The following is a 12,686-nucleotide window of genomic DNA, read 5'->3' as shown; positions in this document are numbered from 1 at the left end:
CTAAATATAGAACTGCTTATTATGTCCTCACAAATCTCATAGCACTGTCTTGTTTATTTGTTTTCTGAAACAAAGGTGTTAAACTGAAATGCTGTACAAATAAAAAATAAAACAGATTCATTCCCGTATAAAATACCAATTAAGGTAGTTTAGATATAATAAAACATTAACCATTATAAAAACTAGTAGAGAGAGAGAGAGAGAGAGAGTGTCTGCATGCATGCACTTGCAGACCCCCCATATGCCCTCTGTATCAAAACAATATTTTATATATATATATTTAGCCTATTATAAAATGCAACCATGATTTGTATTAAACAAAACCAAGTTAAAAATACTTTACTCTTTTTCTCAGGAAAAGTTGCATCCAGCTCTTCAGGGCTTAGGGATGAGATAGCCACCATAACCCTGTGTGTTGATGATGACAGTACCTCCACAACCGAACTCCGGCGCCTTTGGATTATACGGAGAAGAGGATCGGAGCAAGAATGCCTCCGACCCTGAAAGAAGTTGCTAAAAATACTAACAGCTGAGCGCCGCCTGGGAGAGCCCTGCATGGCTGATTGCAATAGTTCACATATGCTGTAGAAGACTGAATGGATCTGAAATCCAACTTGCTCAACACTGAAATTACACAGGGATGTGCATCTTTCTGTATGATCTAACAGCTATTCAGGATAGGCTGAGCAGTTTCCATAGTAACAAACAACGAAGCCACTTATGCCAGCTACCCCTGTGGCAGCTAAATTCTATATGAATGGATTCTGTTTGGGACAAACTGTCCACAGCTGATGAAAACAGTTGCATTTCCAGTAGATAATTTTGGAAATTGATGGAAATATTTTGCATAAATAAACAAAGAATTTTAGTGTATAGCAAATGCTGTATCTTTAAAATATATTAGTACATAGCATATGACACAGAAGTAAAGCAATCAAAGTGCAGTCCGGGGCCCTGCTCTCCTAGAAATCTGTAAGTAAATACACTGTACACCCCCACTTCTCAGTTTGACATTCCACTACCTCCGCTTTCCCTCCACGCAGCAGCTCCAAAATACATCATTAGTTTAGTAATGATTGAGATTAGTGTGTTCCTATTGAAATGGTTCAGTACATGATGAATTGTAGACTGTTCACTCTGGACCATTCATATCCACTAACAAAACACAATTTGTTATTGAAAACAAGAGGTTTATTTTTTCAGAGCAAAGCTTTTGATTAACCAAAGCTTTTAGCTCTACTGGGCTGAGGTAAGGCAAAATATTGGGTGGAGCTGCCATCTCATTTTAGAGCTCTAGCTTTGAGGGCTTTGTATTGGGCTATAAGCTGCTTCCTCACTTGCTTCCATGCTAAGAGGGTAATTTGACTTAGCCAAAAAAAAAAAGCAAGTTTATCAAAAGCACAGGGACCGATATGGGTTTTGCTCCTGCCTGGGGCAATGACTGTAAAAATATTTAAACAATATCATCATCTCATCAGCTGTATATTAAAGTGCATGTTATAGATACTAATAGGCAAGTGAAGAACATCAGTATAGCACTGCCTAATGCATAGAGTTATTCCTGTTATCCTTTATTAGGGTCATGTATTGCCCTCAGGGCACATGATTCTCATTTAACATCATTAGGACTTGCACATATGTATCAAAAGCAGCTAGTAGCTCTTGGAGTAGAATTTGCATTAAAAAACCCTGCTAAATAAAAGGTGACTCTTTCCATTTGAAAAATATTCAGGTCATAACTTATTGGGGGGTTTTTTTAAATCATAGGCTGAAAGCAAATTCCTGAATACAGAAAACTAATGTCACTTGTCTACTGAGGACACAAGGACAGGTCTGCTGAAGATGACAGCCTCTGCAGTGGTGATAGAAAGTAAGACAAGCTGCTTGCCCTGACTGTTGTTGGTGGTGGTGCCCAACAGTCTCTATTCTCTTGGCTCAACCCTAATGCTGATGTCAGGAGGGAGAAAAAAATCTTCTTATCTGGGTGTTAGAGGGCAGGGGGTAGGGGTGGGGATCAGGGTGGAGGGGGGAAGAGGGTATAGAGACAAAATACTTGCTACATCCAGTGAATTTAAGTAACTTTTCAAAATCGACCATTTTGCTTCCTTAGCTTGAATTGTGTCTCGTTAATATTCTGTGCGATTTTTCTTCTGTATTTATCAAAATCTAGGGAGTTAGATAGCAAAGCCAAGACCTGGTAAAATTGATGTAGACAAAGGATATGATCCTGTCATCATTCACCCGTTAGGTTTAGTAGGATTTGGAGGTACTCAGCTGAAAGGATGAGAGTCATCATATAATGGTTAACCCCGTAACAATTACTGTTTTTTGTAGCCCATCACATTGTACTGGCACTTTCTGAACACAAAGTACAGCTCATTTCTTGCCTCTAAAAGCTTACCTTCTGACAAACTAGAAATGGCACATAAATCAAATTTGCATAAAGCAAACCCACTTTATAATGTAATGAATAGGGATAGGTTCCCATGGCTTTGAGGGAGGGAGGAAGAGAATGAGGCTGGGACTAGGGAAAGGGCAGCTGCGCCAAGTGCCGGGAACAACCCTGTGCCGCTGCCAGGCCCCATCCTGCTGTTGTCCCATGCGCAGATCTGGGGTCACAGCCCCCCAGCCCTCCCAGGGGATGTGGAGCAGCAAGAGGCATGTTTCCCCCTACCCCCTTGCACTCACTAACGATTCCCTCTGCAGCTGGCACTGGCGATTCCCTGGACTGCTGCAGCAGGGGCTGCGGTGAGTGGGGCCTCAGCTCCACAGCCATTTCCCCTCCTCCCACAGACTTACCTGCTTGGGCAGGGGGCACCTATACCGATCACATAAGAGTGAATTTACCTCTCATATAATGAATTATGGGTCTAAAAATCCTCAACGCATAAGATCGAATTTGCATACTCAGAACCCACATAAATGGAGGGAAACCTGTACAGGGAAACATTTGTATTATATATACATTTTTACCAAAAGTTAGCCACCATAGATCTATTTTGCTTTTATTTCTTTGAATCTATTTCCTTTGTAAAAAGGAAACAGAAAAAAAATCACCTAAATTCTCATTAAAAAGACATATTAGAGAAAATGATTACCTGAACTCATACTTGCAAGATATGCACTGCTCTCTAACAGGGAAGAGTAAGGTAACGGATTTTGCAGCAAGACTCCTGCAGCCATTGCAGGACCTGTTGAAACAGTAACATATTTACTGTACATGCAGAGACTCAAGACATTCACTGAAAGAAACCAACCTACTCTTTATAAAACTACAATCGAGTACCAGCGCACAGTATGCAGGTTTTGAGCAGCTAGGCATTAGCACCTACGGTGTAATCATTAGCATGACCTAATCATTGGAGTCATTTTAAACTAGAGAAAGCTTGTCCCAGCAACCTTTCTGCATACTTTTTGAAAAGATGACCATGTATGTGAGATTGTACACAGCATACCTGCAGGCATCTGCATGCATAAAATTAAGCACTATAATTATGAATATAAAGCAGGTGTTAACCCTTCCCCCATTTTTGTACATGTTGGCAGCCAAGGAAATTTTCTTTAGGGAATACTACTCTTTTAGATACTCTTTTAGAAGCTGGAATCTGAGTCTTTGACCATGTAAGAAGCTTTGGGGTTTTTTTAAATATGATTTAAATTGTAAATTGAAACTCCCAGGTCAGATGTAACACTTGAAGAATTTCAAATGCCTCTGAAACACTTCAAAGAGCCACATGTACAGACATTCCAAAAGCAGCTGAAGCACTCTAAAACAGTAATTCTTGATATGATTTACTATTTTGAGGCACTTCACTACTACTACTATTACTGTCTGCACAGTGATAGGGGACCCACAGGTTTTTCAGAATCCCACAGCACTCTGCTTTCCCGTGTTCCCCCACCTCCAGAAGGGGTAGAGGGGGAGTGGGATGGACAGGCTGATGGGCTGACTGAAGGTCAGCTACAGAGTCCTGCTCCCAGCCACTCTGTTACTTAGGCACTTTCAGGTCCTAGGATCCTCCTGGTACTGGGGCACTGTCAGGTCCTAAGTGGGGGATTGCACACTCCATGCCAAGATTCCCGCACACTGCACCTGCCACCAAAACTGGAATTCTGGCTCTTCAAGCCCCAATCTTCTCTACCTCTCTCATAAGAAGGGAGGACAAGAGTTTTTGGGGATTAGATGCTAGAAAGCTGGAATCCAAGCAGTAGGATAGTCCTGCTGCCACCACAGATCTCCATGCCCCACCACTTCTCTTCCACCTGACCACTGCTTGCCCTTGCTCCCAGACTCCATACCCCATTGTGGCAGTGCACCTTTGGGTGCCTGCCACTTTAAGGGCAGAGGCAGGCAGCTACCAAGTGCCTGATGAGGGCAGCCATTTTGGGAACACTAGGTATGTAAAGGCTGTAGTTTGCTGCTGCCAGCCCAGGCAGAAACATCACCTGGCTGAATGGCATGGAACATCTAGAGGTCAGAGCAGGTGGCTCTTGGTCCTGGGCATGACCTAAAACTGCACCCTGCCAGGGAAGGGTAGCCTGGTGAGGCTCCTAGTGGCATGGGAGCCCCCAGGAAGTGCCAGGCCAGTTACCCCCCTGGTGAAAGGCAGGTAGGGGTGCCTCAACCCCAGCCCCCCACCCTCCTGGTGTGTAATTCTGAAAGCTGGAGGAGCAGTGGGGGCCAGGTATGCCCACATGTAGGTGCCTGAGCCCAGCAGGGATGCTGATCCTGGAGACCCCACAGAGGGTAGTGTGTAGAGCTGTAAGAGTAGGTCTGAAGGGCTGTGCGTGTGAGGGGGCTGAGTAGGGCTGAAATGCAAGTAGGCCTAAAGGACAGTCCTAGGGGTGCACTGAGTAGGGCCAAATGGGAGTAAGCCTGAAGGCCAGCACAAGGGCTAGCCCCATAAGAAGTTGATTTCAAGCATGAGACAGAGACCTCAGGGTAGGGCGTAGCGTAGAGTTGCCCAGTGAGGGGCTTGGGGAGGAATTAGCCCAGGGTTTGGCACAAGGCCAGACTACGTAAAGTAGGGGAACTCATGGGAACCAAAGGACTGTATGGCGAGGCTAGTATGCGAGTAGCAAAGCCAGATGGCCTAAGAGCGACCGCTCAAGGAGGAGCAAGGGCAGTGGAGTGTAACCCAGTACCAGGCAGTATATCAGAGGCCCCGGTGAGAGTGGGGTGGAGTGTAAGAGGCCTCCTGTGAGAGAGGAGGTGGTATGAATGTACGGGTGAGTGGAGCCCAACTTTGGACTCGGTTTGCTCCGGTCTCAGACAAGGGGGCAATACTAATCTGGGTGCCATCTGTGAGGCATGGGCTACAGTGTAGAGAAGGTCCAGAGCCGCAGATGGCACCCCTTGGCATTGGGGCAGTAATGGGCAGTCTCCTGCATTATACCAACAGTTTATAGAATAGCCAGTCGTGGCAGGAAAGTCTGGGCGGGCCGCCCCATAGAGGCACGTGGGCGGGCCGGCATAAGACCCGGCCTCAGGTCTGCCCCGTCACACCCATCTGCTGCTGAGGGAGTATTACTGTCCAGCTCCCAAACACTACAGGGGCTGTATATATTTCCAACAACTGAAAGCCTACTTTTTAAAATGGTTCTAAGCTTATTGTACTTGGAAACATTTCAAATGCAACATTTGTCCACACCATGATCAGTTTTGTTAACTTAATCAGGTTAAACCAAATTAATTGCTCTAATCGGTATTTAGCTTAGAATGTTCCTGCTTCTCTCTCAGACCTAAGGAAGGGCATTTGGGGCCAAAAAGCTTATCTTAATATCTTTTCCAACTATAGAGTTGGTCCAGTAAAACATATAATCAAAACAATCTTACTTCTAAAACTTCCATGCAGACAAGCATTAAGTCTCCAATTCTGTAACAATGTTGCTAAGCTTCAATAGCATTAACCAGATAGCTTATAAGTACATTTTGCATAAACAAAGCAAGAATTGTGTTGCTAAAGTGGGGGGGGAAGGGGGGCGGATATGATGTAGCAGTTCTAGCCTTTATTTTTATAAAGTGTTAACTGCTTCTTGTTCCTTGTCCATCTTTTAACTTAAGTATAATTTTGTATAATTCTTTTAAAACCATTTTTGTTAAATATTCAATGTCATTTTGTCAGTTCAGATATCACATTATATGAGCTCATGTGGGAATGGGTCAGAAATACCTCAAATAAAGACAATGTTCTCATTTACTGGTATATTAGCCACTTTTCAGTGCTCTAACATTGTTGAAGGGCTGGAAAGCAGGCAAAAATTACAGACATATTCATTTTTAAGCCCACATTATACTACACAGCTAATATAAAGTGGCCTCAGAATATCAGGCCTGATGAAACTATGTAAAAGTAGAAATACTTTTAAAAACAAGGGACTTTTTAAAATCTAAGATCAAGAAATAAAATCATAATGTAAAAAACAGGATTACCTACATCTACAGCATTTCCTTATTTTCTGTATAGAAGCCAATGTCTTTATTAATGGAGTAGTAACCCCTATAATTACATAATCTCAAATTCCATTCTAAAAGTTTTTTCTAAGAACTGTAACACCTCCTCCTCTGTCTTCACAATGCCTTTGAAATTTTGTAGAAGGTTTCAAGCTATAGTGCTTTTATTTTGTTCCAGAAATAATCTGTTTGTATGTAGCAGAATTATGAACTAGTAAAAATTGCCCTTTTCCATCTTTCCCTTGCATTCCTTGAGGGAAACACAGGAAGCCTGCCAAAACCATGACAGAATGCACAAACACTCTGAAGAGTGTGCTTTTCATCATCCAGGCAGCATCATGCATGCCCTGCAAGTGCTTAGGAGCTGCCAGAGAAGCTGCAGTGGTAGGAGGTAAAGAAAGGGAAAGAGCTGAGTCTAGTTAGCTCAGGCTCCACCAAACCAGAGCATTGCCCAGGCATCCCATTTCTGTTCCTTTCTCCAAGGGTAGATGAAGAGGCAAGTCCCCGAACTCAGTGCCAGATCAGGCTCCCTGTCCCACATATCTGGCAATTGGCCCTGACTCTAAATCTGGCATTTCTAACTTTGAAGCATTTGACTTTACAAACTACAAGATCTTCCTCTAACAAGTACTTACTGGAATTACTGGAGATTCAGTAAATGCATACATCAAGTGCTGATGATAATCTGATCATTTTGTACTCCTTACAGGCATTTTTTATATATATTTCAATTCGAACTGGACTCAGTAAACACTTGCAAAATCTTTAGTTTCTCACATATTTTAATTCTTCAAAGCTCTTGTTCATAAGACTATAACATGACTATAATGATGCAACTGTCCATCATAATTCAACTTCAAGTGATCTTATTACAAAACTATTTAACCAGAAACTAGCAGGCTACTTAATAAAAAGTACCAGTTCACACTATTATTTCTGCTGCAGCTGCTTGAACAGTATGTTTAACAATTTTTTTTAAAAAAATCAAATAAACTTTCTTGGGATGCTGATTAAAGTTTGAACTAAAAAGTATCTAATCTCTTTCATAACAGAAAGCCTAGAAAATAAATAGTGATTTTTTTTCAAATTCATGTTAAAAAGGTATTGTGTCAAGGTAAACATACTTCTGTAAAAATTTGATTCTGAGAACTACTATGATTGTAACTCACGCTTGAAATTTCCTTTTATTTCCTTTGGTTGTATTATAGTAATACACATTTTCTGTGGTTTATTTTGTGCTACTGATAAGGTTGTATATGCATATTTTTTACAACATTCAGTTTTCCTGTTTGGTTGCATCATTCACTCAACCAGGGGAAAAACGAATCTCAAAAGAGGCAAACATGGTTGTAAAACCACAATATCTGGCACAGGTATCAGGAGCAGGTATTACATCTACAACTACTTTTAGCTTTTTTAAAAATAAACTAGAATTCAAATTAATAGGATCTGTAACTGCAAGAGGAGAGGAGTTGCAGGAAATTAGACAAGTATAACACTTCCAAGTACAAGTGAGTTTAATCTAAATATTAAAAGTATAAGAATTTGTTGGTTTGACCCTACTGCTTTACTCCACAACTCCGGTTTTACAAAACTGGTGTTTGTGTATAAACAATTCACTTTCTGCTCTGCTGAAGATATTAGAGTAGAAAGAGAACAACAGCCTTGGAATAATTGGAGTAAGTGTTGCTAAAAGCTGCCACTGCAACTTTCTTAAAGCAGTTAAAATCAAGATGGAGGGTATTTCCTGGAGAGGAACAAATATTTTTTATTTTGCTTGTGTCAAATATATTTTTAGCTCTTAAAAGGCCCTATTCAGCAATTTGTCCACTCTATTTACCCTCAATACCTGAGGATGCTAGAGAGAAAACAAACAAACAAACCCAACAAGCACAGAATGTTATTCCAGGCTACAATCCTTATTAGCTCAACCAGAGAATTAAGTCACATGTCTTGTGGCAGTCATGCTCTCACAGTAATCAGATCATCTACATTATCTATGTAACATGCATCTCTATTGCCATGACAGCAAATAAGCAGGTCTTCAATTTCAATCATGTTAAAAAAAAATGGAAGTGTCCTAAATGATGTTCCATCTTCTTAATTTAACTACATAGATCAACCACAGAAGGTAGTGCTATTAAGACTACAACATAAATATTGAAACTATAGTAAAAACAATGACTGCCAAAGGCATTCAGGAATATCTGAAAGCTAAAAAGGAGGTGTACATCCGGTGGAAGAGAGGGGCTATCACCAAGGAGGATCATACCTCCATTGCTCAAGACTGTATGGGGGCTGTTGGGAAGGCTAAGGCAGAGACGGAACTAGGACTAGCGACCAGGATTAAAGATAACAAGTCCTTTTTTAATTACATAGGGAGTAAAAAGAAGGCACCGGGTAACGTGCAGCCCCTGCAGGACACGCTTGGCAATCTGGTGGTTGCACCAGATGAAAAAGCTGATCTCTTCAACAAATTCTTTGCCTCCATTTTCCTGAGCAGGGACCGGGACATCTCTCCCACCAGGATTTCGGATCAACTCAGGAGAGGCACTGCCAGGCCTAGGGTCAGGGAGGACCTAGTTGGGGTACTTCTGGTGGGGCTGGACGTGTTTAAATCAGCAGGTCCAGATGCTCTCCACCCCAGGGTGCTGAAGGAATTGGCAGGGGTCATTGCGGGGCCCCGGCATGGCTTTATGAGCACTCGTGGTGCTCTGGCCAGGTGCCAGAGGACTAGAAAAAGGCCATTGTGGCCCCATTTTCAAAAAAGGGAGGAAGGAGGACCTACGTAACTATAGGCCCGTTACTCTTACCTCAGTCCTGGGGAAGCTGTTTGAGAAATTATCCAGGAGCATATCTGCAAGGGACCAGCAGGGGAGATTATACTCGGGGGCAACCAGCATGGGTTCATAGGGGCAGGTCCTATCAGACATGATCAGGTCACAAAATCCTTGGACGCAGGTGTCACAGTGGATGTAGTCTTTCTGAACTTTTAGGAAGGCCTTTGACACTGTCTCTCACCCCATTCTCATTAAAAAACTAAGCGACTGTGGCATTGATACCTACACAGTCAGATGGGTCACAAATTGGCTAGAGGTCCACACCCAGAGAATGATGGTGGATGGGTCATTTTCAACATGGAGGGATGTGAGCAGTGGGGCTCTGCAGAGCTCGGTCCTCGGGCCCACACTGTTCAACATCTTTATCAGCAACTTGGACAAGGGGGTGAAAAGCACACCCTGTTCAAATTCACCAATGACACTAAGATGTGGGGAGAAGTGGGCACACTAGACGGGAGGGACAGGCTACAACTAGATCTGGACAAGTTACAGGGGTGGGCAGACGAGAATAGGATGGGATTCAATACAGACAAGTGCAGTCCTGCACCCAGGGAGGAAGAACAGCAGCATACTTGTAGGCTAGGGAACTCCCTTCTCATCAGCACAGAGGCAGAAAGGGATCTTGGAGTCATTATTGATTCCAAGATGAACATGGGCTGCCAATGTAAGGACATGGTCAGTAAGGCTAACCGCACCTTGTCATGCATCCATACATGCATCATGAGCAGGTCCAAGGAGGTGATCCTCCCCCTCTGTGCAACACTGGTCAGGCTCCAGTTGGAGTACTGTGTCCAGTTCTGGGCGCCGCACTTCAGGAGGGATGTGACCAGCACTGAGAGGGTCCAGAGGAGGGCCAATCACATGGTCAGGGGGCAACAAGGCAGGCCATACGAGAGGCTATAGTACCGAAACCTATTCAGCCTCCACAAGAGAAGGCTGAGAAGGGATCTGGTGGCCATCTATAAACTTACCAGGGAGGACTGGTGGGGAATGGGAGAGGCCCTGTTCCCCCAAGCACTACCTGGAGTAACTAGGAATAACAGCCACAAGTTGATTGACAGTAGATTCAGGCTAGACATCAGGAGGTACTACTTCACAGTCAAGGAGGCTAGGATCTGGAACCAACTTCCAAGGGAAGTGGTGCTTGCTCCTACCTTGGCGGCCTTCAAAAGGAAGCTAGATAATCACCTAGCTGGGGTCATTTGATCCTAGCCTTCATTTCTGCCCATGGCAGGGGATTGGACTTGATAATCTGCTCAGGTCACTCCTGACCCTAAAAATTATGAAACTGGCTGAAGAAAGCAGCAGTATATCACCCTAGAAAACAATGGTTCTGAAATTGAGGTATATGACCTGATGCTTAAAGGTCATAAAAGGTTGCACTTAGGGAATTGTTTCTACCAGAAACCTGTCATTTTAGTGCTGGTGCCTTGATGCACTATACATTTGACAGCAATTATTTCCTCCCTTGAGAGAACTTATCACCAAAGAGAAAGGATTTAGCAGTTTTTGTTGACTTCCAGAGTCATTCAGTTGTTCCACACATTTAATAACAGCTGAGTAATAGTCATATGGCATACATTAATACTAAATTAAAATAGGGCAGAATTAAATGATCAGTAAGTTCATTTAGAACCACAGCCTGCATTTTCCACACCTACTTACATCATTCCCCTGTGAAGCAGTTCTCAAGGAGCAGCACTATTCACCCACCTCCTGGGCAAACTGCTCTCTCAGTTAAAGAATTTTTTCTTACCATTTACAGCAGGGGTGCTCAACCCCTGGACCATGGGCCAGATACCACCTGCAGGGTTTCCCCTTAGGTCTGAAAATTTGGTAGTTGGGGAACAGCAGCAGCATTAATTGTTGCTCCTCTGCTGCCAAATTTCTCGACCTATGGGCCAGATAGTAATGCCCTGCACACCAGATTGGGTGCATGGACACAGGGCAGCACCCCATGGATCCAGCCCACATACCAGTGCCGTGCCACTCATCTGGTCCATGGGGACAAAAGGTTGAGCACCCACTGATCTAAAGAAACAATGCCTTTTCATCTCCTTTTCTTGCCAACTTGTGAGGCAATGACTAACTACCTCTGTTAATTTTTTCTGTTACTCTGAAGATATTTATACAAAGGGTTTAAGCTACATCACAAAATTTTATTCTTCAGTTCTTACTCTTTTCTCCCAGAACTGGATTACTAATAACTTACTCGTTGAAATGACACGCGTAAGGCAGAACTTCAGTTATTTTTTTAGAAACAAAATGTTTGTAAGCAGCATTTCTTTTATTTTATATACTCTGAATGAATAAACATCTCTTGGATTTTGAATACAATGCTTCAGCAACACCCATGAAGCCCTGCACATTCCAAATGCATGAACAGAGATACTGTAAAGCATGCAGCTATACAATGATTCAGTGAGAAACTGTCTCCTGCTTCTACTACATATTCCCCACCACTTCCAACTTAATGAAGTTATTAACAGCAAAGCCATGAAACACAAATATTTTGGCTTGCCTATCAGAGACATATTCTATTCCCTACTCTTCTAGTGCAGACGGTGCTCATAGAAAGAACAAGCGGAATTGTATTGCAGCTGGGGGAATAAGCAGGGAAAGACTAGCTTAGGAAACACTATACAGAAGGTCTATACCATTTTGTTTCACAGGTACCAGCTACAAAAGACCTTGCTACTTATGCCCTTCAGTCTGCAGAAGGCAATTGATAGAGGGTTAAAGAAAGCTAAGCCAATTCCATTTTTCTACTGTCAAACTGGCGGAAAGGAACGACCATAGGAATAATGGAAGCTACACTATCAGAAATAAATCTGACATATTATTAGAATATTTGTAAAAAAATGGCAGAAATACTTCCCTCCTTTTTTTTATTATAAGAAATGACATGTAATTAAAGGGAAAGTTATTATGATGCTTATTATAGCAATTATTGCAATCCCTTTGATACTGAAAGCACTTCACAAACAAGTAGTCTGAGATTTATCAAAGGAGCCCAAGAGAATCAGGTACCTAGATTTCAATGGGGTTTGGCCACCTAACCCTCCGAGGACTCCTTTCAAATTTTCTAGCAATAGTTAAGTCCCTTCCCTAAAGAGTTTATAACCTAGGTTAATAACAAAACAATGGGTGACTGAAAGCAAACAAATAGCTTGGGAGGAGGATGAAGTAATAATAATGTAAGCATGTTTTAATGTACGTAGGTCACATGACATTTACAGTGCGGGCTGGTTTTCCATCTGTGGCAAAACTCCAATAATTTTCCAGAAATTTAAATGGGAAGAGGATTGGGAGTAGCATGTTACTTCTGTATCGAACCTTGGGGGGGGGGGGGGGAGTTTTGCCATCTGTTTCCATAAGAAGAAAATATCACT

The 12,686-nt window shown here is 42.6% G+C and overlaps 1 protein-coding gene across 3 annotated transcripts in view; it reads right to left on the bottom strand.

Annotated features, from left to right (window-relative positions):
- The window catches only part of PTPDC1 (protein tyrosine phosphatase domain containing 1), a 54,230-nt gene that overhangs the window by 14,979 nt on the left and 26,565 nt on the right, over positions 1 to 12,686 (bottom strand). Inside the window, exon 2 of one of the 3 annotated variants that reach the window (XM_019505056.1) lies at positions 3,099 to 3,191. In XM_019505056.1, coding sequence (XP_019360601.1) covers positions 3,099 to 3,183 — 85 coding nt within the window. In that variant the 5' untranslated portion in view covers positions 3,184 to 3,191. Of the gene's footprint in view, positions 1 to 343; positions 650 to 3,098; positions 4,546 to 12,686 lie in introns of those variants that run through there. The other 2 variants (XM_019505055.1, XM_019505054.1) reach the window with 2 other exon arrangements.

Source organism: Gavialis gangeticus, unplaced genomic scaffold (assembly GCF_001723915.1).
Source record: "Gavialis gangeticus isolate Ggan-Ray unplaced genomic scaffold, GavGan_comp1, whole genome shotgun sequence".
In the NCBI taxonomy this organism is placed as follows: domain Eukaryota; kingdom Metazoa; phylum Chordata; order Crocodylia; family Gavialidae; genus Gavialis; species Gavialis gangeticus.
Note: the sequence above shows the minus strand (reverse complement) of the source record. Positions and strands in the feature narration are given on the sequence as shown.